Below are 17,570 nucleotides of genomic sequence, written 5' to 3' on the forward strand. Positions count from 1 at the left end.
GCTAATCATTGACAGGGCTTTTACAATCACAAGCTTTTAGTGAAGCTTTGATAAGACACTCCAGCAGCTTGTGGCAAATGAAAACAGTCTGCACAGCGTGGACTCCAGCAAAAGAATGGAATTTTTTCAGCATCAATGCAAGAAACCTGATTTTTAACACTGGCACTATAAACTGGCATAATGTATGGCCAACGACTGGAGAAGATAGTTGCCTTTTGGATGTTAGTATTTGTAAGGATAGTTACTGGGCTTGCTGGAGAAGGAAGATCTGTGTGGAAAAAGGACTCCCACTTCAGCCCTCTGAGCGAAACACAGATGTTTTTATATGACACTTTCCCCAAGGATTTTCTCTGGGGGGTAGGGACAGGAGCTTTCCAGGTAGAAGGCAGCTGGAGGAAGGACGGGAAAGGCTCCTCCATCTGGGACCACTTCACCCGCTCGGAGTTCAGGGACGCTGACAGCACAGGCATCTCCAGTGATAGTTATATCTTGTTGGACAAAGATTTATCTGCTCTGGATTTTTTGGGAGTTACTTTTTACCAGTTTTCAATTTCATGGTCGAGGCTTTTCCCCACTGGAGTGGTGGCAGCTCCCAATGAAAAAGGACTTCAGTATTATAACACCCTTATCGACTCTTTACTGTACAGAAATATTGACCCCGTGGTCACACTGTACCACTGGGACCTGCCCTTGATGCTGGAAGAAAAATACGGGGGATGGAAAAATGAATCCATGATTGATATCTTCAATGACTATGCCACCTTTTGCTTCCAGACCTTTGGGGATCGTGTTAAATATTGGATTACAATCCACAATCCATATTTAGTTGCTTGGCATGGATATGGCACAGGTATTCATGCTCCTGGAGAGAGAGGGAAAATAAGAACTGTCTACTCAGTAGGACACAATTTGATCAAGGTACAGTATAATAATATTTTACAAATTGATCTTGCACTGCTGTGGGAGATAATAGGAGGAATTGGTCCTGTGATCATTTTTCAAAAAAATCACCTATGGGGAAGCACCAGGAAATAGCCTTTAGCTAAAGCAGTCTTTCTGTTGACCCTCACTTTGATCCCAGTGCTTGTCACAACAGCTGACTCCATAATTATTTGTTTTAAAGTGCTTGTTTATTATTTTATTTAAATTAGCTTTTACATACAAATTGTAACTCTTAAAGAACATTCTTTGTTCTTGACATTTACTTAAACAGATTTGGCCATACTGAAATGACTATTCTATTAGTTTAGAAGGAAATTAATTTGTATTTCCATATTAAATCAACTTTACTGGCCATAGAGTATGTATATCTAAGTATGATTTGTTCTAGGTTAGTATGATCATATTGCAAAATGTTTCTAAACTAGTAAGGTTGGTGCTTCTTGGTTCAGAAGAAAACAAATGTCCTCTTCAGTACTTGAGAGTTTTAAGTTATTTCCATGATGTACAGTAGTTTTTTGCATCTGCTGTGCTCAAAGTGCTTTACAGAGCAGGTCTCTATCCCATCTTTGCAGCCAGTATAATTCTCCCTACTGAGACTATTCTTAACTGTCACAAAGAGAATTTTTCTACAACTTGCCATACATTGCACATTTAATTAACAAATCAATCTGAATAGGTTAATCCTACAGAAAGAAGTATGCAAGTGGGAAAAATTATTCGCCAGAGTAGTTAAAATAGTAAAAACTGACAAATTCTTGTATTTGCTTCTGGCCTTGAACCTTCAGAACATCATTTTTCAAGAAAGTCACACTGCAGTCTATAGAAGTTTTACACACAGAAAAGTTGTCAAGAAGCTTGAGTCACTAACTGATTTCAGACTTAGCAGAAGAATGATTTAACTGTAAAGATTTTTGAAGCATCTCAAAGAAAACTGATGCCAAATCATTCTTCCTGTTTTCAAGTGCTATTTTATATAATGCATGTAAAAGATACCATATAAGTTTGCAATATTTCTTGCCTTCATGTCTGAGTGTCATAATCAAATGTGGAGTACAACTAGGCAGTCTCTGCACTTTCTGTAAAATCCATGTAAGCAGCACCCCACACACAGGAAGCAATACTCTTCTGCCAAAGAATCAAGTGGATTTTACAGGAAGCCAAACACATCTGGGTCTGATACACAAATTACTGACCTAATTTTCTTGGTCAATATTATTTGTCTCTCAGACTTGATTTGATAGTTGCTTCTTGTTCTAGAGTATAAAATAAATCACTTGGATGGAAGAGTTAAGGAGACTTTCAGCAGCACACAATCCTTTAACTACTGCTTTATTATACATGGGCAGAAATTATTCTCCTCTGGTACCCTTCTTACAACCCCATGAACATTACCTAAAGTATTAGAAGTTCTCTCCTGTACTACTGTAAAATTTCTGAAGATTCTAGATTTGAGATCAATGAAAAATTTCAAATTTGTAGTAAAGTATTTGAGTGACTGGAGTTTTATGGTGGGGGTTGGAGATGGAATGGAAACTTTTGAGGTACCAGTCAATATGAGACAACTCTTCCAATCTCTAAATATAATTTTTTATTTCTCTTAATAAACTGTTAGGCCAGCCAGCCATTCCACAGAAGCCACATCTGGTACTATATGTTCCAAGCCAACTAGCCAGAATCTTTTGCAAAGATTTTTGTGTGAGTTTAACTGTTTGGTTCATTTTGCATTGTTGACAATACAGTATTAATAGAATGTATTAATGCACAATCAGGATTCACGTGTTGTGAAATATCTCTCCTTTGAGAATCAAGAAAAATTATAAGATTCTCTCTTTAAATAAAGAGACTTCACATGGGGGTTTTTTTTCATGACCGGTATATACTGGTCTGTTTCTCAGACATTGTATTATGGCTGCCTTCTAATTCCCCACTGCAAACCAAAAACATTATCCCAGAAATAAAGGCTCAACCACATATCAGGTTTTGACAGTGTGAGGCAAAGCCTGTTAAAGCTCTTGAAAAGATTGCCAATTTATGTCATCAGCTTTAGGAAGAACCACGCTCTTGTCCATGTCAAGGCTTCATTTTTAGACAGGCTGTTGACAGACACAGTCCTCAATGCCACCCTGTGTACAAACCAGGTCCATCTATTAAATATACAGAGCAGGAAAACCAGGTCTGTAATGCTGAAATGAAGCTAGTCTGGCCACCACACTGTTACACAGCAATTTGCTGAAAATCATTTTCAAATCTTTTTGTATTATCTTTGGACAAATTAAATGAAGCTCTTGCATGAATCCTACTTTTAGTTTAATTTCCTTGTGTATTGTTGCAGTCATGGTGTTATCAGAACTAATCACTGTTTATATAAAGGAGTGCTTTTTTGTGATATATCAATCATAACCTGAAGCTAAGTTTAATAGAATCACAAAAACAATATAACAAACCATAAACCTATGTTTTTTTGGACTGTGGATTATTTTATTGTAAGAACAATTTGAAAGTTGCTGGAAATCTTTGTGTCCCTTTAAAAGGGCAGGAGAAATTTCTCTTAGTTTTAAACTTATCAATATTATTGCTTTCAAAAGCAATACAGTGTCTTAAAACCTATGGAAAAGTTCATGGAATACCAGGTTGAAAGAGGACCTCAAGAATCATCTTCATAATGAAATGCATTTTGGAACTGCTTAAAAAATTATCTGCTTCTATGAACGAATTCATGGAGGTAACTAGGCAGATAATGATCTTATTAAGGCTTTCCAACAAAAGTAGGGTTGTTCTATCTTCATCCAGCCCCAGAGCTCTGTGTGTTGGCTGGTGCAAGGCATTGCTGGTGCTGAATCACCTCCTGCCTGTGCTCCCCTCCAAGCCTTGCATCCTGTTAAGGGAATGCCCCGGACACATCTACAGAAGAGACAGCCCTGCCTTTTGCACAGGCCTTGCTAGTCAAGATCTATAAAGAGAGGTAGTGAATGCAGAATCAGAGGCTGATAAGCAGGAGATCCACATTGGGAAAATAATCCAGAAGAAGAATTTCAAATTTCAGTTTTAAAAAATTTCAATTTTAAAAACTCATTTGCATGTTACTATGTATTATATTCATACACAGAGGGTAATCATTGCTACTGACCATTTCAAAGGACTTGATAGTACCTCTACAGAAATTAATAGGGAATCTGAACTTTGATGCTTATTAAATATAAATTGCTAAGGGATTCTCTTAGATAAATCTCTCAATAGTATGGTCATCATGAGTAATAAAAGGAGTACGTGGAATCTTATACCAGATAGAGAGTGGCCATCAAAATTCTGTATTTCTGTTCTTCATTAAAGGAGACTGCACATCACAAAGGCAACATCAGAAACCAATTAATGTTAACAGGTAACTTGCTATGCAACATTTTAAAGATACACCAAAGAAAATGGAAAAAAAACTATGAGCTTGCTCCTGAGGCAGATGTCATACTGAAGCAGAGAAGAAAAAAAAATGTCATGCAGAAAAATTAGATGGATTTCTTTGATTTATCAGTAAATAAATCTGACAAGAAGTAAGAAAATACAAAGCACATGAATAATTGTGGCTGGACCTATGTGAGCTATATACCTGATATATTATTACCATTTTCTGTATATCTAGTTATGTTGTTTCATACTTGGATTGAGATTTGTAAATATCACAAGGGCAACCTGTCTTCTTTTCCTTCTCTGTATCAGTTCCCTCCAGCAAGTTCTGCCTTTGCTAGTAGGCAGAAAGGAGCTCTTTTATTTTTTCTTTTTTTTTTTAGTTTCCTGTTAAAGATTATTCACACTCCTTTCCATCTGGCAGAAAATCCCAGGAAAGAAATGTCATAATGAGTTCTCCCTAAAAAATGTCTTCATTACGTACTTGGAAAAAGTAATAAATTCACTTTCAAGCCTGGTGTCTCCCTATAGGTCCTTAGCAGATCATATTCTTTTCTGTGCCCAGCTGCATTATTCCCAGCTCTTTATTACTCCAAGCTCTTTGATATATCTCACTATGCCAGGATCTCTTCATGGACACTGCTGACTTTGGGATCTTTGGATGAGTGTGCCCCAGGAAAGTCCTATAATTCATTCTCCTTAAAAGCAAATTTCTACTTCATGAATGGGAATTAATTATTACCTCTTTGTCTACCAGACACTTCTTTCCCTTCCCCCAGAGGAGACTCCTTTCCTCAGGATGCAGAAAGATGAAACTACACCAGCACCTGTATTTCTTACAGCAGAAGGGAAGCCTGTCTCCATCAAGTATGCCTCTAGGGTGGACACCAGAATCATCTGTAAATGTAAATGTCTTTGCTAGAAGATTTTTCAAATAGTAGTAGCCATCAGTGATGACATAAAATTCAGCACTGATTCATAGTCTTTTGATGATTTTTTATTTTCAGGTTAGCTTTCTTAGAGTTCTTGGTAGTCATTTGGGAAAACACAATCCAAATGCAGGACAATTAACAGACAACGAATTATGATAGTAAAGCCTCAGTCCTTCATAACACCCTCTCAAGAAGTGTAGTCACCTGCATCTCGAGATGTAGGCAATCCTTCACAAGGATTGAGATTCAGTTTGCAAAAGAAAGGGTTTCATTCTACTTTAGCTCTACTGACTATGGGGCATCTTTACCGCAGACCAAAAAAGCCTTGAACAAAAATACAGTCTCCAGTTAAGCCACAGAACCCTGCCCTTCTTCTGAACTGTAACATCATCACCATCATCATCATCAGACTACCTTCTAGTTCTTCATAGTTTAAACACCAAACAAGTAAACACAAAGCCCAAATAAGTTAATTATATATTTTTCAATTGCGGTTTTCCTAAATATTCTTGATTTCCAGCACACTAAAATAACTCCATACACCCCTGACATTGTTTTGTATACTCATTGCTGTTCAAAGAAAAATTGCTTGACTAAAGTATCTTAAGATTGAAAGTATTGTTCTGTTGAAAACTCTTTGCATGTGCATATGTTAATTTACAGGATCAGAATTTCAAGGAGTATGAGAATGTTTCAAAAAGAAAGAACAAATACTGTTGGCTTCAGTTTATTGGCTTTTCTAGCCTTTTTACATGGTTAGTACTTACTGACAGCACCCTCTGTTACTAGACTAGGGAATATTTTCTACATTTATACCAGGAAAATATGCTGAAATTAATGAGTCATACTTATCTAGAATAAATACCCAATATTGATCCTACTTTAACTGTGTATTTAGCCTTGACATTTGTCCTTGCTCTAACAAGGAAAATGAAAGATTAGGAATTAAACTATAACTGAAATAAGATTAGTCAAGATTAACTGAAAATACCCAATTTGATATATGATGTAGCTTTTAAATTGATATTTGTTTCATATCTGGTCTTAAAAAACAAATTCTGTAAATCAACTTATTCCATCAACAATAGTTTGCATTTAACAAACACCTTCTATCTGAGAATGTTAAGCTTCCTTACAGATAATTAACAACTCACAGCAGATTTATCAGTAAGCAAATTATATTGTGTCTGCTGTGTCTGTAAAACCCTAACTGTAGGCAGTGACAAGTTTTTTACAGTTAAGAGTTAATCCTCAGAATTAAGTCACCAGTGATACATATGAATTTGTATATGAGTACTCTATCTTGACTCATATGAAATGCACTTATTTATACTAGAGGTCTACTCCTCTAGAGTTATACCTGGGCCTATATCCTCTACTGTACACATTATTTTTAATAGTAATTTTATTTTCTTTTAATCACCTCCTGAAGATGTGTATCAATATGAGTTATCCCTGATTGGCTTTTACATGTCAATATTGTATTCTAATTAGTTGTTTTTTGGCAAAGGCATCTTTCTCCACTTCACCTAGAAAAGTGTGATTGCTATGATTTATCTGGAGCTATTGTCATGGTGCTTGGCACTGTGCATCCTACAGCTGAGTGCAGTGGGGGGGTTTCTTGTTAAGCCAATGCAGCCATATGCCTCTCGTTCAACAGTGGTGTTTGTGGGCTCTGTCTGGAGAAAAACTGTACAAAAGTACAAAACAGGTCAGAAAATCCTAGAGGCAGAGCATAGAGTAAGCCTGGCCCCAGCAGCCACCCCAGGCTGGAGGGACTTTCAGGAGAGGACAGTGAGGGCAACTGAGGAGATGGCACTGGCCACTTAAATTTTCTGATAAGGCTACTAAAAAATCCATTTTATAATACTTTAACTCTATCTTGCAATTTGCCTCATGATCCATTTGTGCTGGCTTCCCTCTTCAGCTACAGAACCTGCATTTCAAAGGTTAGTGTCACTTTATCAGTATTTTCAAAGACAGACTTTGAACAAATGTTACGAGCATGACCTTAGAAACCATAAACAAGTGATACACAAAATTTCACAAACTGTAATTCTTTGGTACTGCCCAGCTTAAACAAATACCTACCTGACATCGGGCCTTTTGGAGGCTTTTTTAAACTGTCAAGGCTGTATGTTTATATATAAATTAACTGAAATTATTGTCAAAGGTAAGCAATGCTGTTTGGCTTAGTAATGGTGACAATCTAACTCAGCACTCAGTGTTTCACAATGCTCCTAATGTTTTTCTCTGGGTGCAAACTATTATTTTCTTTCCAGCTTAAGAGCGTAACGCCACACTAGAGGCAGAAGGTAAACCCTGAGTTACTTGACAACTCTTCAGCTGGGAGAGGTCAGCTCCCCTCCCTGCGTCAGATCACCTGATGTGGTTCATGCTGCAGCTCAGTCACTCCCCTCTGACCTACCTGCCCTGTTCTTTAGAGGACTTTGACAATGCTAGTGGTTCCTCAGTCTCCTATGTATTTCTGGTTTTGTGTAAGTTTTGTCTGCTCTATGCCCTTATTTAAGTAATTAATAATGTGACATTTGAAGCTAATTGTGATGTGTAATAATGACACACTTTCTAAAACAATATATATGATTATTATGATAATCAGAAAAGCAGTATTAAGATGTGATACAGTGCATTGATCATTTCAAAGAAGAAATTAACTAAAATCCTGAACAAAATTCTCACTCAGAGCTGCGAAAGTTGACATTTGGGTTCAAACTTCACAGCTGAGTCCTTTGCCCAAGTTTTTACATTTAGGAATTGTACAAATATCAAAATTTGAACACTTGCTCATGTGACTAGGCCAGAATAAAGTAAATAAATCCCAAGAAGAGGGATGGGGTGGATGTGGTTTGATCCAGGTAACCCCTGGAGCACAGAGCAGTTAGTAGCACAGAGTCACCACTGATAAAATATCATATGAGATGCATAATTGATGGAATAATTGCAAAGATGGCTTGAAATTTTAACCATATAGGAATCACCGTTTGGCAGAGAAAGACTCAGATGGGACTGGTTAGATCATAGAGTTCAAATCCCATTGTTAGAGCTGTTCCAAAGTGCCTGTGTAACAACAGCTGTTCTCATCCCTGCTGGGATCTCTCCTGAAATTTAGACATGTGTTAAAAGGCAAAAAGCCACAGTCCTAACGTGTCATAGGACATGAGTTACTGAGCATTGCCCTCATCCCAAGGAACCTTGCAGGGTAACAGTGCCCATTAAACTGTGCAGGGTAATTCATGTGCCTTAACTGGTACTTCCATATAAGCCTGTGGTGACTCAGATGGAGCTACCTGCCTCTCTAGCTGCCAATGCACAAAGAGACTTGTTTGAGTTACAATTTAATACTATTTTTCTCTCATCAGGCTCATGCAAAAGTTTGGCATACCTACAAAGAACACTTTGAACCTTATCAGAAGGGGATGATATCCATAGTATTGGGATCCCACTGGATCGAGCCTAACAAATCGGAAGATGAGTCGGACATTTCTAAATGTCAGAAGTCCATGGAGAGAGTACTCGGATGGTTCGCTAAACCTATCCATGGGGATGGGGATTATCCAGAAGAACTGAAAAATGAATTCTTGTTTCTGCCACACTTTACCAGAGATGAAAAAAAATACATAAAGGGAACAGCTGATTTCTTTGCCTTTTCCTTTGGTCCTAGTAACTTTAAACCTCCAAACACTCTACCAAAAATGGGACAAAATTTGTCACTCAATTTGAGGGAAGTACTGAATTGGATTAAACTGGAATACAACAGTCCTCGAATCTTGATTGCAGAGAATGGCTGGTTCACTGACAGCCATGTGAAAACAGATGACACCACAGCCATCTACATAATGAAAAACTTCATTAATAAGGTTTTACAAGGTTTGTACAGAAATTACTTGTTGGATTTTTCAGAGAGCATTTTTGATCATTTGATATTTAGCTCTGTAATAACTTAATCTTTTTTTTTTTTTTCTAAGAGATAATGGCAACAAAGTTAATCATTAATTATTTATACTGCATGTATTCAAGTCATGGATCAGGATCTACTGGTGCTAGGTGTTGTACAAACAGAAAAAACCCATAGCCCCTGTACCAAAAAGCTAAAGTCTAACATCTGCATTGGGGTAAGGTTGGTTAGGGTTAGGGTTTCCATACTGAAACTACTACTCCTGCGGGACTCTAAGACTCCATCTATAGTAGGTACAGAAAAGCCTTGAAATCGTCTTCTGTGAATGTCACCTCTGGTGACATAGGGAGCTTAGTTAACTCCTGAGCTTTCCTACCTTCAGCCCTTTGTTTCTGCCCCAGACCTTCCCCTTGTTTTTCAGGGGGCTTTTCTCATCCTCACTCTAACACTCAGTCAGGATCCTGACCTGTTTCTCCCCTCTCCTTTCACTGTCCCTGCAGACAATGCTACAAACATACTTTCACTCTGATCCACAAGATCTCTACCTATCACCTGCCTGTCTTCTAATTTTCTTTACTATAAAGTATACATAAAATATAATTTTCCCCCTACCCATTCAAATGGTCACAAGATCTCAGCATGCACCATCTCAAGTACAACAGCATCTTTTGCTCTGACAATTAAACTCATCCCCATCTATTCAAAATGCTTCTACAAACAAAAATGTTCTCAGTTGTCACTTACTCTGTTCCTAGATGTCTGCTCCCATTTGTTCAACCTGCCTCATTGCGGACATCAAGTACTGAAATTTACTTGCAAGGCCATTCTAGCTTATCGCTTTCTCCTCTTCACCATTCTCTGCCTCTGCATTTTGCAATGGGTATTTTCAGATATTTTTGCACTTTCTCCCATGATTTCCGTAATTCAGAAGTTGCCTTCTTTGAAAATGCATGCCATTGTATTGCTTTGCTACATTTCCTCATCTCCTTTCCAGTATTCTGGCCTTGTCTATCAGCTTCCCACATACTCACTCACTCATACTGCAAGCTCTTGAGCTTTCTGATTTCATCTAGCAACCAGGAAAGCATCCAGCTGAACTATGCCCTTGCTTCTGGGTACCTTGGAACTCTGCTGCATCAATACATGCTCTGTGCAAAACTGCTTTCTGCTCAAGTAGCAGCCTGGTGCGACTAGGGCAAGGAAGTTCAGTAGAAATACAGAACGATGCAAAATTATATGTCCTGAGAAAATGAGGCTAAATGATATTGGAAAGAATAAACCAGAAAACTTCATCTTTATTCCTTGGCTTACTGGTGTGGTGGGCTACAGGTAAAATATGGCTTGTCCACCTGACTGTGTCAAAATCCTCAGGAACCCTACTTGGTCATTTCTTTGCCTTGGGTATTCCATCCCTTATAAGGTGAACATGAGGAGTTATCCTGTGTTATTTGCTAGCTTAAAGGTGGCGACAGGCAGTGAACATGACTGACCATGGAGTTTGGACTTTTCCTTCCAAGCTGCCAGCTGGCACGAGCCTGCACGGATGAAAAGTGTTGTGGTTAGTCTGCTGAGAAGCTGCTTTGCAGGCTCTGCTGCACTACCTGAAGAATCAGGTTCCACATCTGAGAAAGTGTTATCTTTCTCATATATTATATGTAAAAGATCATATGTAGACTCTTTTGCAAGAGGGACACTAAGATTGCCTGAAGAAATCAGCATGCACTGCACCCATATTGTGACTAAATCAGTCTCTGGGTTGCTCTACTGTACTTCTCTAAAGTCATTAACAGTCCCATGCTAACAAAAAAAAAAAAGATTCAATCTACAAGCTGAGTAGACATTCCCAAATATTTGAGCTTACAGACATCTTTCAAATAAAGCTAGAAAGTTTTCGCTTCATGACAAAGTTACAAACCAGATCAACCGTTGCTCCCTTTATTTTGACTCATGATTCTCTAATAATACTGGCAAATTGTCAAATGCAACTTCAAACCTGGATGTAGTATAATATTTCTTGTTTGGTCAGAGCAGAAATAAAGAATCCTACAGTAATTTAATTTCTTAAGGACACCTTAATTTCTTAGTGACACCTTAATTTCTTAATTTCTTAGTTTCTTAATTTCTTTTTTTTTTTAGTAAATAAAGGCTAAGATACATACCTCAGTTTTGCAATGAATTACAGTGGGTCAATACAGACATTGAGAAGACACTCAAGATTTTCAAAAGAAATAGCATTTTCACATAAATATCCCTTATATATGTTAGAATACTAAATAGAAAACTCACGGATGTTACCTTCTCTTATGCAGCTATTAAATACGACAACATAGATGTGTTTGGTTACACAGCCTGGTCCCTCCTTGATGGCTTCGAATGGCAACATGCTAACAATATCAGGCGTGGATTATTTTATGTAGATTTCAAAAGCAAAAAAAAGGAAAGGATTCCTAAGTCATCTGCACTTTATTATAAACAAATCATACGAGAAAATGGCTTCTTCCCAAAGGATTCTACCCCACACTTGCAAGCTCAGTTCTCCTGTGAGTTCTCCTGGGGTATCACCGAGTCTGTTCTCAAGGTAAGCATAAAATATTGAGCGGATCTCTGGAAACAGAGTGAACAAATGACTGTATACAGCACCTTGCATTCAAGAATTTCAATGCACACTGCCAACAGAAGTTAAGCCATAACTGCATTGGTTCAATTTCATGTGTTTCCAGGTTTTCAGGTGAGCAGGTCACAGAGTGCTGGCTACTGCTGCAGCAACAAACCCTGATGCAGGAGCCCTTCCAAGCACGGCCCTCCCTCTGCTTGCATCTCCATGTGGCAGATCAGATGAGGACATTTCAGACCAATAAGTTGATCCAACCAATTGTTACTGGGTTATTTTTCAACCAGGGGTTTCCAAATCCAGTTTGCAGTGTGGCCATAGGGATGCTTGTGAAGGCCTGATGGGGAGAGTGACAAAGGGCAAGGACAAGGTGATCACATTGGTGGCAGCAGTGCCTGCAGACTCCAGGTCTTGTCTACAGCAGAAACACATTCTTGGGTTAGGCCTGGCTCTAAATGCCACTCAGACAAGTGGGTAAGAAGCCATTCTTTAAAAAGACACCTAGCAGAGGTGAAGTTAATTAACCTTGAAGTTTACCATCTGAGCTCACATTAGAAAACAGATTGGACAACCTTTGTCCAAACTGGTTCCTACAGGACTTATTGATACATTATTTTTCTTCTATTTCTGCTTTAAACCTAGTAAATAAACTAACTGTATGTATGGGCAGTGTTGGAATACCCTTCTTGTCACTGCACACAGGTAGTCCCATGACAAATATCAGCCTCAAAAAATAACGACAAAATCCCATAATTTAACCTATTCACTGACAACTGTAGGGGAAGAAAAAGTTAAGCTTCTATAAATCTTGTTAATATACAGCACAAAAAAAAGTACATTTCCTGTAAAAAAAGCAATCTAAATATTTTAAACTTCACTATATTGTACTTTGAAACATAAAAAAAGCATTTAAAATTGGAATATTAAAAAAAGTGTTATTCCAACTTTTTCAGCTAGTAGGAGATAGAAAAGATATAACTGACTGCTACAAGCTGTTTGTGTCAGATTACTATGCCTCAGTTTCACAAGGCTGATCACAGCAGCATTGCCAAAATAATCTGTGCCTGCCTCATACAGCTCCTGGTGCTTGTTCTCACCACCCGCTCTCCTGGCAGCTGCCTGAGACCTACTGTGTGCATGACCAATCAGGGAGAGCTCTCTCAGTGAAAACATCTCATGCAGGCTGGTGGCAGGGCAAATGCCTACGTGTAATGATAAAGAAAAAAGTGCAATTTTGATGTTTTTCTTACGGAAAGGAACAGAATGATGACCACTAGCACAAAGTTCATAGAGGTGAGTTGGTTATCCTCTTCCCCCTGAAGCATCTAAGCAGGGCCTTCTGACATCCAGCACTAATCGACAGCTAAACACAGGCAGAAATGCAGACTACAAGCAGGTATTAAGTTCATTTAATTAAAACCCATTGTAGCATATTTTTATTTTCACAGGCAGAATCAGCAGCTTCCTCACCACAGTTCTGTGATTCCAGCTTGTACCTCTGGAATGTCACAGGAGATGGGCTTCTGCACAAAGTTGAAGGTGTAAAGTTAAAAACCCGACCAGCACAGTGCACAGATTTTGTCAGTATTAAAAAGCAACTGGATCTCCTGGAAAAAATGAAAGTCAGCCATTATAGATTTGCACTTGACTGGTCACTAATTTTACCCAATGGAGATTTGTCAGTGATCAACAGGCAAGTTCTTAGGTATTACAGATGTGTGATTAGTGAAGTCCTGAAACTCAACGTTCAATCCATGGTCACCTTGTATTATCCAACTCACACCTACCTGGGCCTGCCGGGTCCTTTGCTGGAGACAGGAGGATGGTTGAACCAATCCACTGCCTACGCTTTTCAAGACTACGCAGCTTTATGTTTTAGGGAGCTTGGTGATTTGGTTAAACTTTGGATTACAATAAACGAGCCTAACCAGCTAAGCAATGTCTACAACAGGAGCAGCAATGACACCTACCGGGCAGCACACAATTTACTAATAGCACACGCCATGGCCTGGAGAATATACGACGAGCGGTACCGGTCCTCTCAGTACGGCAAAGTGTCCCTGTCCCTGCATTCGGACTGGGCTGAGCCTGCCAACCCCTTCTTTGAATCTCATTCAAAAGCTGCCAACAGGTTTCTACAATTTGAAATAGGCTGGTTTGCCAACCCCATATTTAAGACTGGGGACTACCCAGCTACTATGAGGGAATACATCGCCTTTAAAAACAGAAAAGGCCTTTCATATACTTTGTTGCCATTTTTCACAAGTGAGGAAAAGCAGCTTGTTAAAGGTGCAGCTGACTTTTACGCACTGAATCATTTCACCACCAGATTTGTGATTGACGAACCTCAGAATGGAAGCCAGTATGAATTTGATCGTGACATTCAATTTCTACAGGACATCACCTGTCTGAGCTCCCCTTCTCGTTTGGCAGTGGTGCCTTGGGGAATGCGCAAAGTTCTCAGGTGGATCAAAAAAACTTATGGTGACATTGACATTTACATCACAGCAAATGGAATAGATGACCCATCCTTAGACAATGATGAACTTCGAAATTATTACTTGGGCAAATACGTACAAGAGGTTTTAAAAGGTGAGTACATGACAGATTCAAGTTCCCCAAAGCCATTTCCATGGCTCAGACCCAGGCACAGCTAAGTCTTGCCCTGGACAGAGCGAGCAGTCCTGGTTCAGATGCAGGAGCCAGCAGCACTAAGCCACCTGAGGGGCCCAACTCTGCAGTCACACTCAGGGCAGCTACGACACAAAGGAATGGCATCAAGTGCCTTGTACAAAATGCAGCCACAGCTGCCTCCAGTTTAAACCATGAGAGAAGCCCTCTGAGCATGCACATACAGCAGAGTAGTTACTCAGAAATTATTAGGAGATGGCACTTCAGCCCAACAACTCCCAAGAGGCAATTAAAGTTTCTACTCTCCAGAGAAAGGCAAGAGCCTCCTTGCCTACTGAACATTGGACAGGAAAGTGCAAGCAAGTCCACAGAGACCTGGAAGGACATACAGAAGAAATACAGCAGGGCACCAGCAGCACCAGCTGCTGTTGAAGGGAGAGTCCACCTCTAGTTCTTGTTCCACTACTTGTTTTCTCTTGGGCACATATGGAAATCTACTTCTTCACTTTAGAGAAAAACAATTAAGTTGTGGAGTTAGATAACAAAAACATTCAAGACAATAATCTTCAGCAACAGCTTATTGTATGATAACTGCTGCAGGGACCTCACCCCTCCCCTACCCTCCCTCTTCCTCCAACCAATCATTAAAGAAAAGCAGTGAGGCACAGGCTACCAGCAAGGCCTTGGTACCTGAACCATACAGGCAAAATGACATGTGCAATACATCCCTGCCCTCACTGCTCCCTACTGGTGAGCATTAGAGAGATCCTGATCAGGACACAGCAGGTTCAAATGCTTTTCTGAGGTAACTGACATCAAACACAGGTGTCCTGGGTTCTCCTCTCTAGCAGTTAATAAAAAATGAGACAAAACTTACTCATGGCTAAGCATGGCTTCAGATTACTTTTAGACAAGAAGAAAAAAAGTGTTCTCTCTCCAGTGCTTAGCTCTCTCAGTTACCGCAGGACTAATAAGCATTTGCTGCTTTATTTTCCATGCTAATTTCATACTGCAAACAAAAGAACAATACATTACTAAAGGAAGTAAGTTATTAAATGTTTACCTGTTCTTAGTCTGGATCACATTCCCAACTATGCCCACTGCTTCCACATGACTTCAAGGCCTGCTATTTTAAGTATTTTCACCCAGCACTTGGGTGCAGCACTGTAGCAGAGCCATGCATGCTGCAGATGAGCAGCTGAGTTTGGAGCAGGGCAGGAATTCTTGGAAAGCTGCTCTCATGGCACTTACGGGCAGCTGCTCCCGAGTCCTTGCAGTTAAGAGCAGCATCTAGCTTTTCATGGGGAAACAAACTCCCAGCTCCAACCCTGTACAAATCCAGTTTTCATGGCATAGGTCCAAAAATTCCCAAATTATAAGGATTTTTTAAAAACAGTAAGGCACCGTTCCTATGTAATTAAGACAATTGAGTATTAGAAGCAGTAAATATTTTGATGTAAGTACTTTTTAAATTTGTAACAACTTGAAATCTGAACTCCTTACCAGAAAGTCTGCAGGTTTTACCTCACATGTAAGTTTTTATTAACACCTTGTTTTGCTTTCTTTTCCTTCTCAGCCTACCACATTGACAAAGTCAAGATTAAAGGCTACTATGCATTTAAGCTGACTGAAGAGAAATCTAAGCCTAGATTTGGATTCTTCACTTCAGATTCAAAAGCAAAGCCTTCAGTAAGATTTTACAATAGCCTGATAAGCAACAATGGCTTTCCTGCTGACTACTCAGTCTGTGGCCCCTCTAGCCACGAAAAGCAGTGTAGCTTCTGCTTGTTTATTTCTCAGAAGAAGTCGTTAATATTCTTTACCTGCTGCCTTTTCTCTACCCTCAGTTTGCTTTTAGCTATAATTTTTTTTCACAAAAGAAAAAGAAGAAAACGTTTTAAGGGGAAAAACATCAAATGCATCTGTGTCTCATTTTAAAAGAGGGCACAAGCCTGCTTTCAGTGAGATCCATCACTGCATTCTACAGTGGATGATAAGACAACTGTGGAAAAGCACTGAGTCACTCCAGTCACACACACCAAGCATTTCATTCAAAAATGCAGTAATCACATTGACAGGAAGACCCATGGCACTTGTTTCTAATGACATTACTTTTATCCACCTACTGTACCTAGAAGTCAACTTAATATGTTAAAAAAAAAAAAATTATGACCCTCCTGTGCATTGGAATAACCTTTAAAACAGCTTTACTTGCAAAGAGCAACTTCTGAGAACTGATATGCACCTTTGTAAGCCCTGTGATGTGTATTCATGTTATGAGTGTTGTTCAGCATGAAACTCCAGCTGTTAGGGTTTAGACGTTCTATTAAACCCCACAAACCTTCAACTAAGTACAACACCAGGAAGGAAATGTGCTGGACCAGCTTCTGAAGATACCCCTAAAAGAACAAAACCAAGTTAACTCCATTATTGACCAACAGATATCCCTTACAGATTCGGTGAAGTAGTTTTAAGCAAATATAACTGGAGACAAAACCATATACAATCACTATTTTTCACCTCCAAAATGGGGCAGTCATAAAAATTTTTACTAGCAGAGAACATCCAAATAAATAGTTGACCCACTCAATAATTGAGTGAGGAATGTAAATTGCACATGTCATTATACAAGTGGATCTTTGGGCAATTTTGGAATTTAACATCAGATGCTTTAGCAACTTGTTGCCAAGTATGTTTCTGCACTATCCCAGTATTTTATATACTTTTTCCAAATGTAATGGAATGGAGCAAGTGACAATGTGGATTTTACTACTGCACAGAAATAGTACAACCTCCCAGTTACATGTTGCTACGTGGCAAGATCAGCAGTGAAGAAACCAAGCTGTACCCTCAGATAACTCACTGCTGGCGAAACTCAGCAATACACTCTGATTGAGCTTTGAGGTCAAGTCCTTTGTTTTCTTATTTGAGCAATAAAGCATTGTATTTTCAGACTACTGCTTCTATCTATGTATTTAGTTTAAATGGGTTTACAAATCTAGTTCTACTGATTTTAGTTTTGTTTTTCATCTACTTCAGATTCTGTCATCACAAGTCTGAGGCTTGAGAAAAAAATGTGAAAGAACACTGGTCCCCCCTCTATGAGAAAAATGCTTGAGTTTTAATGACTCAAAAATGC

At 39.0% G+C, this 17,570-nt stretch overlaps 1 protein-coding gene across 1 annotated transcript; it reads left to right on the forward strand.

The window, feature by feature from the left end:
• Nucleotides 1–37: 37 nt before the first annotated feature.
• On the forward strand, nt 38–16,501 carry KLB (klotho beta). The gene is made up of 5 exons (XM_030270946.4): nt 38–918; nt 8,654–9,161; nt 11,499–11,767; nt 13,249–14,392; nt 16,008–16,501. Exons 1-5 carry the CDS (start codon nt 181–183, stop codon nt 16,367–16,369), a joined length of 3,021 nt encoding a protein of 1,006 aa, XP_030126806.4. The 5' UTR covers nt 38–180; the 3' UTR covers nt 16,370–16,501.
• Nucleotides 16,502–17,570: the final 1,069 nt, after the last annotated feature.

Source organism: Taeniopygia guttata, chromosome 4 (assembly GCF_048771995.1).
Source record: "Taeniopygia guttata chromosome 4, bTaeGut7.mat, whole genome shotgun sequence".
In the NCBI taxonomy this organism is placed as follows: Eukaryota; Metazoa; Chordata; class Aves; order Passeriformes; family Estrildidae; genus Taeniopygia; species Taeniopygia guttata.

Coding starts and splice junctions, on each gene's coding strand:
- KLB (XM_030270946.4), top strand. CDS start 181: ATGTATGGCCAACGACTGGAGAAGATAGTTGCCTTTTGGATGTTAGTA. Junction 9,162..11,498: donor CATTAATAAGGTTTTACAAG/GTTTGTACAGAA, acceptor TCTCTTATGCAG/CTATTAAATACGACAACATA. Junction 14,393..16,007: donor CGTACAAGAGGTTTTAAAAG/GTGAGTACATGA, acceptor TTTCCTTCTCAG/CCTACCACATTGACAAAGTC.